Raw genomic sequence first — 22,247 nt, 5'->3', positions numbered from 1 at the left:
GTCAGGCTTTTTAACATCAAGCAGCTTATCCAATCACATACTAGATTAATACTTTTTTATGAGAGTAAGCCAGTCATAGAGAGAGGCATATGGAATGTGTTGTGTGTTTATCTGAAAGCCTAAGAAACATTGCATAACCAAAGGTCATTGTGTCATGTGTGAGAGTGGCTGTAAAGCATGGAGATGAAAAATTGAGAGGAGTCTGATATTTTAAATTTTATAGACGTGTTATGCTACCGCAATGATTGCGTGACCATGAGCTATACTTTGCGTTGTACGTATCTGTAAAAAAAAACTACCTATAACTGTCAATCTAAAGCAAGTCTCTGATAAATGATATAAATGCAGTACAATGATTTGCAACCGTAATTCAATTGAATACGCTGCTGTCAAATTATTGTTTTGATATTCAGATATTCATCTCATTTCATTCCGCGCATGCTCGTAAGGGTTGCAGGAGCCAACCCAGCCGACTTCGGGCGAAAGGCAGACTACACTCTAGACTGGTCGCCAGTCCACCGTAGGGCACATAGAGAAACAGACGACCATTCGGACTCACAATCATACCGCCACCAGCGGGAATCGAGCCCGCGTCTGTCCGCACCGAAGTCATTCACCCGTTCTGAATGTAATGCTTGTAACAAGTTGAAAACAAGCTTGGATATGACTGGAACAAAATTCATACAGTTACAGATGCTTGCTTTTAATATGCCGCTGATCACAATCTGGATGGTCGTTTTCCCCTTTGGCCCAGAACACTGAACTCAACTTAACTTATTGACTATCACTGATGGACCTAGACATTCAATCCATTTTGACTGGGCGGAATAATTGGGCAGTCTTTTCTATCAAGTCTATCGTCATCAATGTGTAAAAGACTATGAAAATAAATCTACTTTAGAGTATTACTTTGGGCCATAACCAGATTTAGCTTTTAATAGCAATGTATTACTTTATCAATATATTTGTAACTAAAAAAAATCATGATAAATACAGACGCTCCCCTACTTACGAACGAGTTAGGTTCCGAGCGATTGTTCATAAGTTGAATTTGTTTGTAAGTTGATTCAGTGCTATATTTTGTATTATAATTTATGTTTAAGGCCTATATAAGTATATTGAAGGTTTATATAAGTGCATTTGTATGTTTAAGGCTTGTATAAGTAACACGCATTGAATGGTACTGAAAAAAACATTTAATAAAATGGAGATAATATGTACAGTACTGTATAGAGAGAGAGAGAGAGAGATTTATGTATTAGAAACTGGCCAATAGAAGCGATCTAACGACGATTGCACAGTTTTCTTCTTTTTTTCATCGTAAATGATGCGGTAGCACTGTATGGCATCATTCAATTGATTTGCAAACTTTGTGCAACGTTCAATATTTGGGTCCTGCTGCTCGATCTTTCTGTTTATAAATGGTACTGACGGTCGAACGATTCAAGATGTATGCCAGTGAAACGCTCACCACTCTCACGCGCATCTAGCTTCGTTATTATTGCCACTCGTTTCAAATGAAATGGCTTGCCTCTTCCTTGCAACTCCCTCAATAGAAACCTTTCACTTTTTACCAACCATATTCAATAATGGATGCACGAGATATTTAATGATACAAATGAAAAAGGTTCTTTGCGCACTGGAGATACGTCACGCACTTCCGCATTGCAACGAAGAAGGTAGATGCTGGGTGAGCTGAGCCCTCACAGCGCCAGGCGTATTAGCGGCGGAAAGAAGCACTACTCGGAAAAAAATACAAAATTGGACTAACGAACATTTTTCGACTTAAACGCAATTTGCAGACATGTTCGTATGTACCGTTGTTCGTAAGTTGAATGTTCGTAAGTAGGGGAGCGTCTGTACTATAAAGTTTCATAATCAAATAATAATTGCTTACATTTAAATTTTATTTTTAATGCCCAAGTAAAAAAGAGAGTTGTTCAATAATAGCCACTTTCACTGGGAAAGTATAAACGTCTTGAGAGTCAACTTTTGAAGAGCTGTCCATGGTTTCTAAAGGGGTTAATTTCAATGTTTATTTAGATAGAAGATCTCTTTAGCCATTTGAAAGACCTGCAAATGTAACAAACCTTTTTGAAATTCACCATTTTTATAGGAAAAGTGTGTCTTCCTTATGCAGCTATAAAATTGGATTTTAAATGATATATCACAACACTGAAAAGTCCATGTGTGTGTTTTATGAAAAAAAAATGCGTTAGTGTCATACATAAATAATTGAGCACTTACATTGGAGTCAAGCAGATCGATGCTGTCCAGGCTCTTGCTGCGGTGAATGCGGCCTTTGATGCGACGCAAGGATGGCTTCCCCTGGCTCATGGGCAGCGAGAGGGTGGACATCGTAGGCATGGCCATAGCACCAGCACCCCCTGTAGCACCGAGAGGCTCATCCGAAGACTCAGGAAGACCAGAGGGTGACGTTTCTCCGTCTGACGGCGTTACCCTGCAAGAGAAAGATGTTATTGGTGTTTTCTGTTAGGTATGGGTTCTTTGAGTGTTTAGTTTGGGTTTTTGTATATTGTTGGCTTTTCCCCTTGTGTGGCTTGTCCTTGTGATTACCCATTGATTTCTTATGTTATTTCACGGCCCTCGTGTCTCCACTTATTCGCTGCCTCATGTGTCACCCAGCTGTTTCTGATTGTCCCGTCAACCCGTTTGGGTATTTAAACCACTAGTTATTGTCAGCCCCAAGTCAGATAATCTCCAAGTACCCTCAGGTCCAGTCATTGTGCTCCCTGTGACCCACGTTATCTTCCATAGATTTGGTTTTTCTCTTTGATTGTTAGTCTGTTACTTTTATCAGATGTTTGGATTAAGTTTGAACCTTTAGGGAACACGTTTTAATGAAGAATTCTTTAGTACACATGGGTCTATTATTTATCCATGGTTAAATCAGTAGTATAGTAGAAATGCAGAATTGAATTGACTGTTTCAAACAACTTTGAAGTTCACTGATGAAACACCCCCATGTTCACTTCACATCAGTGAAGATTCAAAGCAATTCCTAGTAATACAATTTATCTGAGTCTTCGGTCTACACCACTTACCAGCATTAACTGATGAATATTGAAGGCATAATGATATAGTTGCCTCAGGGACTAAGACAACTTTATGGCTTTTAAAGGACATTCTTTTCTGTTGGGTGTAGTGACCGCCAAGCAAGTGTGAGTAATTAGGCTGAATGTCAGTGGGGTGGTTTGCAGATGGTTACAAAGTATGCAGAATCCACATGCGTCATGTTATCATGCCACAAAGCTTCCTACCACCTGGATTTGCGGTGAGAAAAAGTCTAAAGAAGTCACAATTAGTACTGTACCAACCAGAGGGCTAAGGGGAGAGTTTGGCTGAGATGAGACTGAGACGTGGCTTTTGTTGCAAGAAGGGAGTGATCTATAGTGCCTTCTCATGTGCGTAGTGTGGGAAAATACTATGCGTCATTGTTGTTTACCACTATAATTTTTCATATAAATCATTGGGGACAACAGCTGATTGTGCCTTCTGTTCCCACAGCCACTACTATTATTGATTACTCAATAATGTTGGCTGTTCTTAGCACAAAAAGTATTGACAGCCCAGTCTGAGGTTGTTGCTGCTTCAGTCCTGGCATTATTTTGAAATTATTTCTCCCCTCATTTCAGAGCACATGCTCTGTCTGATGCCGTCTCGAGTCCATTTTATGCCACGACAGCTGAGACCCCCTGAAGAGACTATATATTTAGTTTATCTAGTTACACAGCAATAGTGTATCCATACTCAAAGCAATAATTTCCAATTATCCAATGGTTTTCCTATTGTTTTAAATTAAAATTCAATTACCAAACCTTTTTTCCCTTAGTGTATGCCATTTGGTTTATACAGCCACTATAATTCTCACCATGTTATTTTTTCTATAGCTTTTTGGGACAAAATATCCCTGCGATTAAAATACGATTAATCAAGCTCAATAACAAACCTGTAATAATTTGGGTATTTACTTGGTTCATAAACACCGAGAGTGATCGATAACATACAAATTATATGTGGTTGTCCCTTGAATGATTTGTCATGAGTGATACTTTTTTTTCTGGGGCAATATATTGAGTCCTGTCTGTCAGCTACTTGTTTGGAATGTTTGTTTTTCGCCTATCGCAGTTGGAGAAAAAGCCAGACACTTGCAAAGACTGGAGCACACTGACAGTGTCCCCAAAGCAACCTCTTCAGTGAGAACAACAAAGCACACATCTTGAGGTACAGAAATAGAGAAATAACAAGAAACATTGACAGCAGTGAAAAGTAGTTCATGAATGTTGCATGAATCTTTAGCCCAAAATAGAGTATTTCCTTCCTGCCCTGGATTAAACAGGTCAGTAGAAAACGTCATCAATTACCCAGAATCACAGAAATGTTCACATGCAATTGTCAAATAGCATTTCAATCATGATGAATGAAATATAGGCTTGGCAGGATTGGCAGTACAAATGTCACTTATTGCTGTATTATGTGAAAAAGGTAATAATGCAAAGTTAGGACTAAAATGTCCAGAGTGATCAAGCTTAGAAAGAAAGTCATGATTTTATTTCTTTTGTCCATGTAACCCCTGTTGTGTGTCAGCTATAATCCACATCAGCTCATCAACATATTTAATGAAAGCAAACTATATAGGAAATGGATGGATTTCAAGCCTTACATTTATTACATAACACAACAGTGGCGGGCCGTCAGGGCCTTCAAAACCTTCTCTGCTGGCCTAAGAAATATCTGAATCATATATTATATTTTGTCCATCAATACTTATAAAATAATTCCAAATTGTCTGTTAGCTTCCTTTCATTGCCTTCCCCCTGGTTGCATAAGAAATATTTGAATCATATATTATATTTTGTCCATCAATACTTATAAAATAATTCCAAATTGTCTGTTAGCTTCCTTTCATTGCCTTCCCCCTGGTTGCACTGTTTCCAGATGTGTTTTCATATTGAAGCATTTAACCAATCACATTTCAGCCATTATTTGTTGCCAGGGTCAGAAATCTGCCTCAAGGCCTTCACAATCAGTTCTGCAGGCTCTTCTGCATTAAACAAGCGTCAATAAGACTGTTGCTTTAATCAGAATTCGATTTGGTGACACCAGGCCTTCTCGCAGTTGTAGGGATACTTTATCACTTTCACCAACTATGATTGGCTAGTGATAGAGTAGGGGGGCCAAAGCCTGAGTGAGCCAGCCAGAGTGAGCAAACTCAATCCACAATGGCCGACAGAGGAAAACAAATGGATTTGGTTGCAGATTTGCTGGCAAAGCCATTTTCAAGACGGACTTTTCAAGAAAAAAAAGCTGGACATCATTAAGAAAGGTCGGACACCTCCAAAGCAAGCAAGCCTGTTACAACCGGGAACGAACATTTTCAGCACTAAATCGAATAAAAACGTATGCCAGAAATACAACAGGACAGGCTCGACTTTCCGCATTAGCTTTGATGGCGATAGAAAAGAAGGAATAAAGAAAAGAGGATGGATATTGTGTAGAGTGAAAAATGATTTTTGGTGAGTAAAATATCGCTATATTCCTAAATAATATTTCAATTGTATGAGGTTATTATTGATGATTTTTTATGTGTCGCAGCTGTAGCTGCAGCAGAGGTTTTATAGCCATAAAATAGTTTTTGAGGGTTGGATTGATTCGTTGAAGAAAATGCACGGACTGCCACTGTGACACAAACTACAATGCAGACATTCATGGCAGGGCAATTTGTTTTTGTCCTCAGCAGCTTTTAAAGCCAAATCCAGACTCTACATATTGAGTTACTGTCACATTTATACTATCACTTGGGGGTTTCAAATCAAGTTTTCTCCCAATCCTAGAAGAGCAATAAATGCTGTATTTAATGCTTCTATAGCTCAGATTTCTCTTTTGGAAGCCAGCTCACTGTGAATTAAAGGTGATCCATTAGGGGAGTACCTGGGTTCATTGCTTTTAGATTTATGATCTGCCACACTTTATTATGACAAATGTTCGCATGGAGAACACTTTTATTTAGTAAGGACTACAGTGCATCATATTCTGGTTAGGACCTACAAAACATATGTGTGATGTTTCCTCCAAAGTGGCTATTAAGAAAAACTACCTTCATGCATTGCAAATGTTAGATATAATGTGCTATTTTAATTTGCATAATTTTGTTAATATCACCCAAGCCAAATGAGAGGGTGCACCAAATATAGCTCCAGCAAAGTACTTCAATTGGTTCGACTTTACAGGCTCACCAGGCAAAAGCAAAAGTTTGAGCTTTAAGACAACAAAGACGAGACAAAAGGAGACAGGTGAATAAAGCATGAGGGAACATGTGGCTGGGAGGCGAAATAAAGACACCGGGAAGAATAAGGGGAAGGACCGTAATGCAATCAGACAAAGGACAGAGGGACACTGTCAGTGTATGGCTCTGAGTGCTTCGTAATGTCTGAGTCTTCAGCCCGAAGTGATGACGGTCGTTGAACGTGCATCATTCTGCTCATGGCCCCCATTTCCACTGTAGGGGACAAGCGGTAACAAAAGAAGCATGACAAATCTTGCCTGACTCAGGCAACCTTGTATGTAGGACCCCCTTGAAATGTATTTTTGTTTGCCCCCTTAAAGGAGAGGAAGCATTGATCAGTATTAGGCTAAGTTCACACCGCAGATCAATTCTATTTTTTTTTGCCCATATGCTGACATGTTGATGGAGGATGAACAATTCCAATGTTTTCAAACCCACCCTGTGCCTTTAATATATGTGGAAATAATTTTGCTAATGATCAGATTCATTTACACTAAGGACACTCATCCTTACACATCCGTATCGTGTGTAATCAACAAGTGAAACACATCACCGTTTCACAAAATAAACTACTGTTGTGAATGAGCAATGGATAATGAAAATGCAATAAATATTACTTCATACCACGCATGACTATCAGGCTAAAGAAATGTTGGCTCCGGTATCATAAAATCCTCATAATTGCCACAAAGCTTGACAGCTGTGATCTCCCATAGGGATTATATTTACTTTATTTATTTACTTACGTATATATTCATGCATTTTAACACCCCTTTTCCTTGTCAGGGCCATGGGGTGCTAGAGCCTATCCCAGCTGACTTTGGACAAAAGCCAACTACACCCTAAGCTGGTCGTCACACTGACAATCACATTGCCACCGAGCAAGAATCGAATCCATGCTGTCCAAACTAAAGTCAGGGGTGAAAGAACCACTGCGCCATTGGGTGGCGATACACACACACACACACACACACACACACACACACACACACACACACACACACACACACACACACACGCCATATATCAGTTTTCCTCGTGCGGCGTGGGCTTTCTCCGGGGACTCCAGATCCCCAGCACCAGGCACCAGGACCCCCGCACTATTCTTCTTATTATTTTTTACAATTACAGAAAGTTTAAATCCTTTATTCATCCATTTACCTTTTCACTCATTTGAGTAACAGGAGAATTGAAGCCTATCTAAACTGACTATATTAGATTAGATTAGATTAGAATTTTATTTCATCCCGTATTCAGGAAATTTCCTTGGTTGCAATAGCAAGACAGACACACAAGACATTGTAGACCTAGGTAAAAAAAACTGGAGCCACATATATGCGACAGGACTCATTCGCAGGGCACATGTAGACAAGCAACCATTCACACTCAAATGAAAAAAAAAACATTACCAGCACTATACCCAAGGCATACACACAAACCAATGACTTACTGTCCCCTCTGCTAGTATTTCAATAACTTAAATAACCAATGTGAGCCGGACGCCATGTCACTGTTAAGTTCCAAAATTCTTTTCATTCATTTGTATTGTTGTTTAATCCCATTGTTGACTTTAACTTCCTACCTCTACAAATAAGCCATGAAACATCGTATTTGACAGATACAAAATGAAATGGAGTCATGTACATAAAAGATGATCTCTCTGACGTAAATAGTCACGAAAAACAAAGCAAGTTATAAAATCAACATCAACATTTTACGCAGCTTGTTAAGTATACGAGACTAGGGAGACTGTGTAAAGCCATGGAAGGCCACTTGCGGAGAGGTAGAGAGGAGAGAGATTAGATCAAGACTGTGCTTGGGCCAGAAAATCCTGACAGATGGAGCGCGAGGGCAGATTAGAAACATAGACATTGTCACTGGTTATGTTTGGGTGCTGACTGACCCCTGCAGCGAGGAAGGTAAACAGGCTTTTGCAGAAAGCAGAAACAACAGGATGCTGCCAAACAATGCTAAAAGATAAAGAAAAAATGTCAAAGTATGTGCTCGGAGGACAAGTTGACATACACAAATTCAGTGCATCAACTTGCTTTGGAATAAGTGTCCTATTACTAGGAGTAAGCAAGGATGGAGGAAATCAATTCAGTCAGAATAAAATATGATAATAGAATGTCCCTGAGTTTGAAATGTAGGCAGGAATAGCCCAATTCAAATCAGTATTTTTTCTTGTGCAACTTGTATTTTATTCATTCTTTATTTCAATTTTCATTCATTAATTTTTTAAACCACTTTATACTCACTAGGGTCGCGGGGGGTGCTGGAGTCAATGCCAGCTGACTTCGGGCAAGAGGCAGGGGACACCCAGAACAGACAACCATTCACACTCACACTCATATATAGGGGCAATTTAGAGTGTCACATGCATTTTTTGGAATATGGGAGGAAACCAGAGTACCCAGAGGAAACCCAGGCAGACCCAAGACAACATGCAAACTCCACACAGGTGGACGTGACCTGGATTTGAACGCAGGACCCCAGAACTGTGATGCCGATGCGCTAACCACTCGCCCACCAGGCCGCTCACTTTTCATTATTATTATTATTATTATATGTATATATATTTTTATAACAGTGCTTAGCCGGAGGAAATTTGGGGGTTGGATGTCTTGCAAAAAAGGACACTTCAGAAGCGAACACACAGAACTAGTCACTGGATGAGCCACTCTACCAACCCAACTTAAATCCAATTTGAGCTACTGACATAGTCGTTTAACATCAGATATATACAGCACAGTATCAAATGAATTGCAATCACATTCTACATAGGCACATTTCCCACATTTTTGTTGTTCCATGGGTTTGCTTGCACACACACACCATGAAATTTCACCATTCTTGAAATCTGTAAGCAAAATGCTTGTTTTTCTTTTTACCTCCCCCTTGCTACCACATACATTTACAGCCCAACAAAAGCAAGTATTTATTTTATGAGTAACTAAATGCTTCATATTTATATGAATATATACAAATATGTATATATATATATTTATATATATATATATTTATATATACATAGCAAGTATTAATTTTATGAGTGACTAAATGCTTCATTTATATATACGTATATATATATATGCATTTATTTATTTATTAACTTATTTATTACCTATTTATTTATGTCTAAAATGTTTTTTCCTGTGTCTCATCCTCTTGCTACTGTGACAATGAAATTTTCCGAATACTGGATGAATAAAGTTTTCTAATCTAATCTAACCTAATATTAGCCCTGCCAAATTTTTAACAATATCTTTGTAAACACATCCAATATATAATAATGAGCTGGAATTCTACATATGCTATATTGTTTACTGCAATCTAAATAAAAGCGCATGCCATCCTTCATGTCTGAGTTCAGGTGAAAGCTAAAAGAAGGTAAGAACATCTAATCAGTATGACAGTAAACAGATTAAAGTGCTGTTAGGCATTTTCTATGAACTTGATGCCTGTTCTCCCCTTTTCAGCTTGACATAAATCCACCAAGCAGAGGCCAAGAAATAAAAAAATAAATCACATCTCTGTCAGGAAGAAGTGGACCCCCACCACTGTGTCCTTCTCTATTTGAGGGACGCCAGCAATGTATTTCCTCTTGTCAGCTCCCTTAGAGCCATTGTGTCAGTCGTGAGTCACCACAGGTCAAGAACGCGTGACTCGCAGATTCTAAAAGTCATTGCTGCTCTTCCTCTGGTGGGGGGAGTGAATCTCTGATGGCCCTCTTTCAAACATTTCCACCCGAAGAAGATGATATACTTCATTCTCACAAAAGTATACAATTTCCTGAACTACAGCTCCAATCTGTGCTGAATCTGTGTATAATGACAATTTTCTTGTCGTTTGGATGGCTTGGTTGAAAAGGAGGTTTTTTTATGGTGGTTGATATAAATTGTCAAGTATCTAGCAAGCTTAATCAGTATATTGTAGACAAAGGCCATGTTTCATTAAATATGAGATGCTGAATAATGTTAACTTTATTTAGATAGCATCTTAGAAACAGCAGTAGATGAATGCAAACTACTTTACAGTTAACACCTGGTGCCTATAGTTGTTTGGGAAAGGCTCCAGATGAATACATTAGATTAGATTAGATAATTTTATTCATCCCGTATTCGGGAAATTTTACTGTCACAGTAGCAAGAGGGTGAGAATACACACTTAGAAAAATACATTTCAAACATAAATAAATAGGAAATAAGTAAATAAATAAATAAATAAGCATTAATTTATTTTGTATATATTTTTTATTTTTTTTGTTAATTAAAAAAATAATTTTATATATTAAATATATATATTTATAAATTTAGTAGATCATAGTTAGTTGGGATAGGCTCCAGCACACCTGCAACCCTTGTGAGGATAAGCGGTTCATAAAATGAATAGATTAATGAATATTTATTCATTTTCCATACCTCTTATCCGCACAACGGTGATAGTGTGTTCAACTAGCCTACCATGCATGTTTTTGTGATGTGGTAGGAAACCAGAGTACCCGAAGAAAATCCATGCAGCATGGGGAGAACATTCAAATTCCTCTCAGGAAGGTTGATATTAAATCCTTAATCGCAGAACTGTGATTGTCATACATAGTAATTATACATTTTTATTCTTGTACTTATTAACATTCTTTCATTTTAGCCACAGGGATGTTTCATCTGTTGTTCTGCCTGGCCAAACCGACATGAATATGCATGTTCTTATTTTAGGAACTACCCAGCCAAACTATTAATCTTTCTTTATTCATAAAACACTGTTATAATGCAAGTGTTGCATAACACCCGATTTCCAACAGGAGAACAGGGGAAATTTTTGCATATATTAACATGCACATAAGAGGCACTGATGATGGTTAAAATTACAGGAAACACCATTGTTGAGAGAATACTAAAAGGAAGATTCTCAGAGAAAAAAAAGTTAAAAAAAAACAGAGCAAAGAAAAATTTTAACTGAATTCCACAACCTCAAAGGGAATGTTGTTAATTGATACTAGAGAATGGAGCAGTGGTGGGCAAACCAGTTCTCAAAGGCTGCTGCATGTGCAGGTTTTTGTTCCAAACGATCCAGCACAGAAAGTTTTACCAATGAGGTTTCCGCAGAAAACAAGAAGCACCTGACTGCAATCTTCTGATAAGTCTTGTAGGACACAAAATTGGTGAAAAGTTGTCCTCTTTATGGGTTGGAATGACGCTTTTTGTAATAGCTTGCCCACCCCTGCCACAGAGCCACTGTGGCGCTTGGTAGTTCAAACAGAGACTTGTAATTCATTGCCCGCCACTGACGACGGTGGACGTCCAATCTATTTTAATAGGGAGTGCTGGCAACGAATCATCATTTTACCTCAAGAAACCTTGGTGAACAGTATTTTAATAGAAACTTGTATTTTCATTTTAGAAAGACAAGGGATGATTTCTTTATCTGCTTAACTAGTTATGATTAAATAATGTAGTTGTAACTTGAGTAATTGCCTTGGTGTCATTCCATATTTTTCCTTCAAATATTTATTGTATGATTTATTTGATACTTACAACATTTTGTCTTAATCGCAGCAACAAGGTGGCAACTCAGCACTAATACAAACTTTTTCTCAGGAGCTTATATATGTAAGGTGCCAAATATGTAAATAATTCAAGACAAAAAGAAAAATGTATTCTTATCATTTGCATAAGAGACTTGCATCAGATAGACTATGATCATTGTAAATATTTCAAATAATGTTTTAATATTATTATTTTTATTTTTATTATCATTATTTTTATTTTTTTTATTTTTTATTTTTTAAATGTTTCTACAGTTACAAGAAACAGGACGGATCAAATTATATGACTGAATAAACCATATAAAACAAGTTCAAGAGAAAACGCAAAAAAAACTTTGTATATGCCATGCTCTACACTAGGTTTGTCAAAAATGTATGCACTGCTATCAGGTTCCATTAAAAAACATCATATAATTATAGCTAGGAATTTGCCATGAAATGTACTTTTGGAGTACATTCAGCAAATAAAAATCCTTCATGTGAGCAACACAACCATTGCGATAAAACCCAGACACCCCTCCCAAAAAAAGCGCTCGTATAGACCCACTCCCACATGATGCTCAGCAAGTGGGTGGCGGTAAGAGTCATTTAAACCCTTGTTAATCTGTTCCCTTTAGTGACATAAACCATTTGAGAGGAGATTACAAACATTTTTCCCAAAGTTAGTACATGTGAGTTCCCGATGGAGTGAAACGTTAACATCTGTGGAACGAAAACCTTGCTGAAATAATATCTGTAGGTGTTGTGATCACTAGTGCAGTCAAATCATTTCTCGGTGAGTGAATTTACACAGTAGTCCTGGATGGACTCATTACAGTCATTTATTCATCTTCCATATGACTTGCGTCGCGGGGGGTGCATGAGCCTATCCCAGGCAACTAAGGGTAGCAGGCAGGGGACACTGAATTTTTTGCCACCCAATCTTGAGGCACAATCAAATGAAAAACCACTCACACTCATAATGAAACCACCAGCAAGTGGTTCTCTGCTGGCCGAAGAAATATCTGAATCACAGACTGATGTTAATTATATTTTGTCCATGAATACTTATTAAATAATTCCAAATTGTCTGTTAGCTTCCTTTCATTGCTTTTCCCCCTGGTTGCACTGCTTCCAGATGTGTGTTTTCATATTGAAGCATTTAACCAATCACATTTCAGCCAATATTTGTTGCCAGGGTCAGAAATCTGCCTCAAGGCCTTCACAATCAGTTCTGGAGGCTCTGCTTTATTAAACAAGCGTCGATAAGACCGTTGCTTTAACCAATCAGAATTTGATTTGGTGACACCAAGGCCTTCTCGCAGGCGTAGGGATACGTCATTGCCTTGTCGCTGGCGTAGGGATACGTCATCGCTTTCACCAACTATGATTGGCTAGTGATAGAGTGGACTAGCCAGAGCTAGCAAGCTGTATCTGTAGCGAGCTGCACAAGCAAATATATTGTTCTGTTGATTTAATAGCGGTTTTGTCAACCCGCAATGGCTGAAGGAAGGGAAGAAATGGATTTGTTTGCAGATTTACTGTCAAAGCCATTTTCAAGACGGACTTTTCAAGAAAAAAAAGCTGGACAACATTAAGAAAAATCGGACAACTCCAAAGCAAGCAAGCCTGTCCCAACCGGGAACGAACATTTTCAGCACAAAATCAGATAAAAAAAATTGCCAGAAATACGACAAGATAGGCTCGACTTTCAGCATTAGCTTCGATGGCGATAGAAAAGAAGGAGGAAAGAAAGGAGGATGGATATTGTGTACAGGTGAAAAGGATTTTTGGTGAGTAAAATATGGCTATATTCCTAAATAATATTTTAATTGTATGAGGTTATTATTGATGATTTTTTATGTGTCGCAGCTGTAGTTGCAATAGAGCTTTTATAGCCATAAAATAGTTTTTGAGGGTTGGATTGATTCAGACGTAGTCGAAGGCGTCACTAGAAAAGTCACGGACCGCTGCTGAAGACGCATCATCGTCAGTTCGCGTAGGATTACGCTTCAAGGACTCCTTGGGTGGAACTGGACAGAGTAGGACAGGGGTTATGATGTACTGCGTGCATGTGTGTGTTTTCTCCGGGAAGAAGGATTTGGGGTCAAGCGAATGAGTGAGCAGGCTTGCGTGCACGTGTGGGTGTGTTTTTGTGTGTTGAGTGTAAGAAGGGAGCTGACTTAATGCATCATTAAGCAGGTGGACTGGGAACACCATGCAGAGCTGTCACTCTAAGTGGGAAGCAGACTAGACATCTGGTCCATGATGCAAGAGGATACTCCCACATGTTAGCAAGAGCTGGACGGTTTAAAGAGGCATCAACAAGCTAATTTCCATTGATCTCCAACTAATTACAATGACAAAAAATGTTTTAGTGTGCAATATCTTATTTAGTGTCAGACGTCCTGAAGAATGGAGCCAAATTTGCACCATGTTTATGTTATGTATTTATCTTGCAATTGACTGTTCGTACATAAACTCAGCTATACGGCTTATCTGTAGTTTTTGGGTGTAACTTTAATCTCAGTCTGAGCTCAAGATGTGTTTAGTTGGATTAAAGTGTATCAGTTTGCCAATGGCTGGGCACTCTGCAAGGTTCAGAGAATACTTTCAGGTTGCACTACAGCATAGACTGCAGTGTTTGTTAATGTACATAACAAAGTTATTCTTGTCAGTGGCTTGGGAAATAAGAGACATATCACGGTCGTATGATTGGCTCACTGGCTACTGTCTCCTTATTAGCTTCATTTGATCCCAAAAAGTGACCTATATCGGATTTAGCACTGATAGTAATTTAAATTTGGGACATATCAGGTCTATGTCATCAACCAAAAAAGTTTGAACTATATCACAGTTGTCTGAGTCATCATGATTAGTACATTTAATGAGGCCCTTCATCTATGAAAATGTAATTCAGTTGCTGGTTTTATTTCTGATTGCTCCCCGTAACCCAACATGCTTTTCATTTTCAGTTGTGAGATTTTTTTTAATTATTTTTTTGATTTTGATAACCTTATATTGCATTATGATTATACTGGTTCTTCATGTATTTTTCCCAATATTAGTTTAACTTTTAAGTCATTTGTATTGTTATCTCAATTTTTCTGAATTGTTGTCAATGATAGCTTGTCATAGTTGACTGATTTTTGCATATTGGAGCGCTTTGGCCTTTTTTTTATCTCATGTGTCCGCAGTATTTAACTACATATTGTTAAGTCTGAGAATGTTTAAGTGCAAGAAATATGTTCACCTTGATAAAAATATTGCTCTGCAATAATTGTGCATTACCCATATAAAAACCTTAATTGGCAAAAATCTTACAGTCAATCTTACAGAAAGAAAATGCTATCAAATCTGGATTTACCTCCTAAACTTCACAAGAATAAGTGTTTGCATAGATCCAAAAAAAGCGTTTTGTTGACCATTGCTATTTTTGCTATTAATTAACAAAAAAATACATGGAGACGTGGACATCACATTTATTAACATTTGATATACAAATGTGGCCTATATGACCAAAAATGTAATGTTCACCTATGTAGATTCCAGGTATCAATTATAATTTTACATGAATATTTTTAATTCTGAATTAAAATATTAAATAAATAAATAAAGCGCCAACAAATAATGTTGCTGATTTCATATGCATGAAAACAAGCACACCAGAAGCATTCGTGGTGGATCTCAGATGCAATCAATATGAATTCAAGATGGACATTCTCTCAAGGTGCCGTTCGCTCGATATGGATTTGGTGTGCCACAAGGTCAGATAATAAGCAGAAAAAACACGTGACTTGCGGTAACATTTGTCTATTCTGTGCAAGGGTTGTCATGCTCAAATTAATGGTAAAACGAGGAAACTTGCTCAGCTTTACTATGAGCGACTCGGCTTCACCAAGATTATTAGATGAACATGGCATCCCAGTGGATGGGAGGAATGACTTCAAGAGGCGCACAATGTGAAGGCACACCCTAGATCAGCTTCTCTTCGTTAAAGTAGCTGTCGGAGGCAATACAGTAATCCAGTATTAATGGCTGTACCCCTTCCCCCACCCTGATGTAATGGCCACAGACATACCGCCGCGTCGCTTTTAAAGGGAGGAGCGTCAAAACCAAGTCACCACGATGTCCTTTGCATCCCATTTGACACCATTTGCATGAGCTAAGAAGCGAAATCAAGCCCTTTCCCCACGTGACTAAAATGGGCATATCACTCCAGGGCAGTGATTCCTCATCCTGGTAACATGGGACATGAGTGCAAATTCCCTTAAAGTCTTCAGATGTGCTGCAGGAAATATTCTTGTTGTAACTTATTTTTTTGCTTAAATCATCTTACTTCATGACAAATATATCTTGGATCATCAATCCATTGCAACCAAGGAGTGAAAAATTCACAAGGTCAACAAATAAATGCAGTCTTGAGATTCCTCACAATCCATTGGAAGTCCAAAATTATGTTCAGTCATTTACTTTTTATTGCTTGTTTGTTGAAAATTCAATTATGATGGGTTGGCTAAAAATCCCAGATCAGTTTGGTTTAAGGTGTTTGGTAGTGGTAGATGACTGGCTGGCATACATTATCTTTAAGAGCTAAATTTCATTTCAGAATTAGATGGATGGGACTTCATGAGACACAACCCATAGTCATTTTCTTTCTATAATAAACCAAAAGTGCAAAAAAAGCCCCCAGTTTTAATCCAATTTCACTGTTGGGAAAAATACTACAGTACTCTTGCCAATTGACCTCATGAACGTATGGCGTCTTCGTGCACTCCGTCCTCTTCTAATTAGTTTTATTACCATGGCGACCAGGGTTTTAGTTGTTTTACCGTAACATTTTTCATGTGTTGTGTAGGAAATTGGAATAACACAAATATTGCAGGCCTCTATATTTTTTTCCGTCGAACCGAGGGATGGACTTAATAATTGGACACATACAAGGAAAAACAGCCCGGCGGATGAGTGGTTACGCGTCTGCCTCACAGTGGGAGACCTGGGTTCAAATCCAGGTTGGCTGCGTGTGTTTTCTCCAGGTAGTCTAGTTTCCTCCTACATTCCAAAGACATGCATGGTAGGCTGATTGGACTCTCTAAATTGCCCCTAGATATGAGTGTGAGCATGAATGGTTGTTTTTTTCCTTGTGCCCACCAACTCAGGGTGTCCCCGCCTTTGGCCTGAAGTCAGCTGGGATAGGCTCCAGCACCCCTGCGACCCTATTGCAGATAAAGCGGTTCAGAAAATGAGATGAGGTACAAGGAAAACACAGCCGGTAAGTAGTCTATTCTATTATAATAATCCGAATTTTTTTCTCAAGATGTCTATGACAAAGTGAAAAATGACGTGTTGCCGTTATTTTTTACTGTAGTTACTACAGTAAAAAATAACGGTGTTAGCTGCTTAGCAAACGGGTTATCTGCATCAGAACCAAAACAAAGGCTTTAAATAAATTAAAATAAAAAAATAAATATATTTATATATATATATATATATATATATATATATATATATATATATATATATATATAGTGTATATATAACATAAGTTATTTCATCCTTCACTTGGTTTTCTGCTTACCCAAGCTAATTTCTGACTTTTTCTTGTTAATTGTAATGTTGTATCAGTCAAGGGTGGATCGATCTATCAATTTTAAAAAGCCTTGATTCTATCCCAGTTGAGCATTTGCCATCATATAGCATGTTTTAAACTATACAATATTATATGACCACCAGGGCGCGGGCTCAATTGCCGCTGGTGTCAGTATGATTAGGAGTGCGAATGGTCGTTTGTCTCTCTGTGTGCCCTACGGCTGACTGGCGACCACTCTAGGGTGTAGTCTACCTACCCGAAGTCAACTAGGATAGGCTTCAACGACCCCCACAGCCCTTGTGTGGATGAGTGGTACAGAAGATGAATGAATGTATAATACGGTTATGATTTTTCCCATTTTTCTGAGTCTCTCATCTGTCTTGTAAACTGATAAATTCATAATTTTCATCTGTTCTTCCCATCTAAGCTCCGTGTGTCAGCTGATCGATTCTCTCCAGCCACTCTTGCCATGTCCACTTGTTCCTCACTGTCTCTTAAAATTGTTTTGTATTTAGTTCCCTGCTTTTTTTCAGGCTTTGTTGGTACATTGTTGCATCTTGTCATGTTCTTTGATTAGCTATTCCCCAGAGTCTCTTTTTACATTGAATGAACCTTGTTATTTCGGGTGGGGTGGGTGCTGAGAGGGGTCATTTTTTTCTCTTGACTTGTTGGCTTTTTATATTTGGCCAAATAAGCTGTGTGTTTTTACACCTGCTACACTGCCTTCCATTTTCTCCTTTTTCCTGCGCTCCGGCACCTTTTGCTACTATCACCTCCAGACAATAACACTTTGGAGGTGAGACAGGGTACACTTGAATGGTTGCCAACCATTTAAAAGTTAAAAAATAAAAAAAAATCACAGTGACATTCACTAATTCAAGAGATTACAGATACTAAAGCAAAGCAAATTAATGGTGATTAAATAGAGGCTAATGAGACTCTTAAGTAACTGTTCCCCTTTGGAAACTTTCATGAAGAGAGTTTAAGTAGGCCACCCTCATTGTCACTTGCCAAAATACAGCATTAAGCAGTTCATGAAACTATTACAACTATATGAACGAAAATCTTTGAAAAAGAGCAACATCGCCTTAGTTCATCAATCATTCATTCATTCATTTTCTAAACCGCTTATCCTCACAAGGGTTGTCTATCCCAGCTGACTTCGGACACCAGGCGGGGGACACCCTGATTTGCTGGCCAGTCAATCGCAGGGCAAAAAGAGACGACCATTAACACCTAGGGACAATTTTGAGTGTCCAATGCATTTTTTTAGGAATGTTAGAGGAAACCGTAGTACCCAGAGAAAACCCATGCAAGACTTGGGAGAACATGCAAACTCCACACCGTGAGGACTGACCTGGGATCGAACTCATGACCCCAGAATTGTGAGGCCGACATGCTAACTCATCCGCCAGGCCGCCCAATATCCATTAATTGATAATTAATTTTATATTCAATACTTTATCAAATGAGAGGAAAGTAAATCAGAGGTGTGGTGGGTCCTAATGAGCTCAACAAGAAAACCGAAAGGAGATCAGGGCTGCATGTTTGCGTGACAGAGTGATAACTGAAGACAGTTATTTAAAGTGCATTTACTTGTTACTTGATAACATATCTTGTGATGATGATGCTGTTAGATTTTTCAGAAATCAATAAATAGAAATGGATGAGAGTGTGCGTGTATGTCAGCTTGCGTGTGATGGCTGATGTTTATGTACCATTAAGGCAAACAACCGCTCAAATGGAGTGTAAAATCTTACACACGCATAATGAGTGAAGCCCTCAGCAAGAGATCCCAAATGCACGGGAAGCTACTGAATAAGTAATTAATCCTTTATAGGACACTCATTTTCCACATAAGCTGCCAATGACAGCATTAGACGTCCAATCCATTTTGACATAGAGCCTGGTAGTCAATGGTCAATATCACCCATCCCAGTAGAATTAGATTGGACGTCTAGCACCGTAAATGGCAGGGAAACAAAAGCATTCACAGACAGTCCTTTGAGTTTAAATGAATTGGACACACCATACCGTTATTGGGAATGAAATATTCCTTTGTATTGTATTTATCTTACTTTTGTAACAATTAATTCATTCATCATAGTGTTTGCTCACATTTTAATTATGATAGTTAAAATATACATATATGTATGATTATGATTGAGATTTTGAATCCTCAAATGTGAAGATCATATTTTGGGTCAGGATGTACTTGTTAATATTGTGGCCTATATTTCCCAAAATGTGACAGCAGTTTTTAGAGTGTTTAATTTTAGCTTTTCATGCCCAAATTATGACCCCCCCCCCTCCCTTTTTGGTTTCATTCATTCGTTCATTTTTAACACACACACACACACACATATATATATATATATATATATATATATATATATATATATATATATATATATATATATATATATATATATATATATATATATATATATGGGGGCCCGGTGGCGCGAGTGGTTAGCGCATCAGCCTCACAGCTCTGAGGTCCTAGATTCAAATCCAGATCGGTCCACCTGTGTGGAGTTTGTATGTTCTCTCCCTGGGCCTGCGTGGGTTTCCTCCAGGTACTCCGGTTTCCTCCCACATTCCAAAAACATGCATGGTAGGCTGATTGGACACTCTAAATTGCCCCTAGATATGGATGTGAGTGTACATGGTTGCCCGTCTCCTTATGCCCTGCGATTGGCTGGCCACCGATTCAGGGTGTCTACCGCCTCTGGCCCGGAGTCAGCTGGGATAGGCTCCAGCACCCCCCGTGACCCTAATGAGGATAAAGCAGTTCATAAAATGAATGAATGAAAATTGCATTTCTTTTCTTATAGTAGTATTACAAAAGTTGACTGTGTCTCATAATTTCGAAACCTTAATTCCATATATTTATGACTTTATTCTGAAACCTTTTTTTTTCTCTTTGGCCCATGTTTAGGAGAGTGGGCGCGCCTTTTTTGTCAGTAAAATTTGCAGGGCTGGCATAGAAAAGCCACAGGAAAAGCAGGGATGAAAACCAGCAGGTGGGCTTTCAAAGAGTAGAACAGTGTGATTGTGCGTGAGTAAAAGGCACGCACAATGATAGCAAACATGCATAGCAAGCCACGCACAGGGACAAAAGTGTCTTCTAACGCACCGGCGGGGATGCCGCTGAAGGTAAAGAAAAGATGACGAACGGGGTGGCACTTCCGTCAACAGCTGCTCGTGTTCGTCCGCAACTTTGACTCCTTCCGTGACCACAACACTTGAAATGAAAGCTATTTTTTTCCTCCACACACGCGCGTGTAGCCTTCGAGCCCCGACGCGCGCAACTCACCAGAGCTGTCTTTTGGTCGGGAGGCAGTCTTTGTTGGAGGCTGTCACTCCCATGGCCATTTGCATCACCGTGATGTATTTCTGGTACTTCATCTTGGGGCTCCGTCTCTCCACTTTTCAAGCGCTAGTTCGAGGAATACGAGCGAGCGTGCGTTCTGAATTCTCCAAAGGTCCCCCGACATCAACAGCGCCATTTCCATGGGGAGCGCTCCCCGGGGAGCCGAAGGAAAGGTACCACGCCGCCGCCACCCTGCATGTCTGCGTGCCGCCCCTCTAATCTCATTAGAGCTCAGAATAGATTGGCTAATCCATTCAATTTTAGGCAGGGAGCGCTCATTGTTGGGGCGACCACTTGTTTCTCTTGGTCCACCTTGTCTTTTTGTGGATTTGGAGCCCTGCAAGAACAGTAGGGAGAGGAGGAGAGACGGGTGGGATGCGGTGGAGGCGGCATCCGTGAGTCTGGGAGGTAGGAAGAGGAGTGCGCTCGCAGAGGAAGAGGAGGAGAAAGAGGAGGGGAGAGGGGGAGATGAAATGGTTTTAGAGGGGGTTATAACCTACGAGCGCTGAGAGAAAATCTCAGCAACGACGGACGCCTGTTTTGTCTTTAAAGAAACAGGGTCAGGGAAGAGAGTGAGTGTGTGGGGTCGTTGAGACACGTGGAAGCAGGGGATGACAAAAAGGCTCTTCCAGCTGTTTTGGGTGGCATTTCTCAAATGGAATCAGATTGAAAATGGAGCGCACATTAGTAGCCTGTTTTTGCACGCATGTGCAATGCGAGTCCAATGCCCAATTTGATTCCATTCAGCTGGCCAAATCTGGAATAAGAGTCATTTTTATGGAATGCTTAAAGCAATTATGTATTCTAAGCGATTTTACAATAACAAACAAACAAACGGAAAATGGTCAGGAAAAATGAATAAACACATCATTATTATAAAATTAAAGTAAATGTTAGGGTTAGTGTGGCCCGGCGATGGAGTGGTTAGCGCGTCGGCCTTGCAGTTCTGGGGTCGTGGGATTGATCCCAGGTCGGTCCCCACTGTTTGGAGTTTACATGATCTCCCCGGGCTTGCGTGGGTTTTCTCCGGGTAGTCCGGTTTCCTCCTCAATCCCCAAAACATGCATGGCAGACTAAATTGCCCCTAGATATGAGTGTGAGTGTGAATAGTTGGCCTTGTAAATGAGTGGTTAGCATGCCCGCCTCACAGTTCTGAGACGGAGGGTTCGAACCTTCCTATGTGGATTTTCCATGTTTTGTGTCATGTCTGGTTCCATCCCAAATCCCCAAAACATGCATCGTAGGGTCGAGCACCCCACACGACCCTTGTATGGAAAATGAATGAATGAATGAATGTTAGGTTTCATACAATCGAAGGTATTCTTGCGATTGATAACATGTTTAATTGAATGGGGAAGGATGAAGATACGGGCAGAGGGCAAGTTGACTGCAGAGGCGAAGGGGGCTGAGGGGGTTGAGGTTTCTAACTCACGGTCGTCGGGCCATCGAG

General features: G+C 39.3%; 1 protein-coding gene across 12 annotated transcripts in view; it reads right to left on the bottom strand.

Moving 5' to 3' along the window:
- The window catches only part of tjp1a (tight junction protein 1a), a 103,536-nt gene extending 82,318 nt beyond the window's left edge, over nt 1-21,218 (bottom strand). For 4 of the 12 annotated variants that reach the window (XM_077620998.1, XM_077621043.1, XM_077621015.1 and 1 more), the window contains exons 1-2: nt 20,741-21,218; nt 2,248-2,461 (exon numbers count right to left, since the gene is read on the bottom strand). In XM_077620998.1, coding sequence (XP_077477124.1) covers nt 2,248-2,461; nt 20,741-20,832 — 306 coding nt within the window. In that variant the 5' untranslated portion in view covers nt 20,833-21,218. Of the gene's footprint in view, nt 1-2,247; nt 2,462-20,740 lie in introns of those variants that run through there. The other 8 variants (XM_077621033.1, XM_077621051.1, XM_077621024.1 and 5 more) reach the window with 3 other exon arrangements.
- Between the last annotated feature and the right edge of the window lie 1,029 nt (nt 21,219-22,247).

Source organism: Stigmatopora argus, chromosome 2 (assembly GCF_051989625.1).
Source record: "Stigmatopora argus isolate UIUO_Sarg chromosome 2, RoL_Sarg_1.0, whole genome shotgun sequence".
Classification (NCBI taxonomy): Eukaryota; Metazoa; Chordata; class Actinopteri; order Syngnathiformes; family Syngnathidae; genus Stigmatopora; species Stigmatopora argus.
Note: the sequence above shows the minus strand (reverse complement) of the source record. Positions and strands in the feature narration are given on the sequence as shown.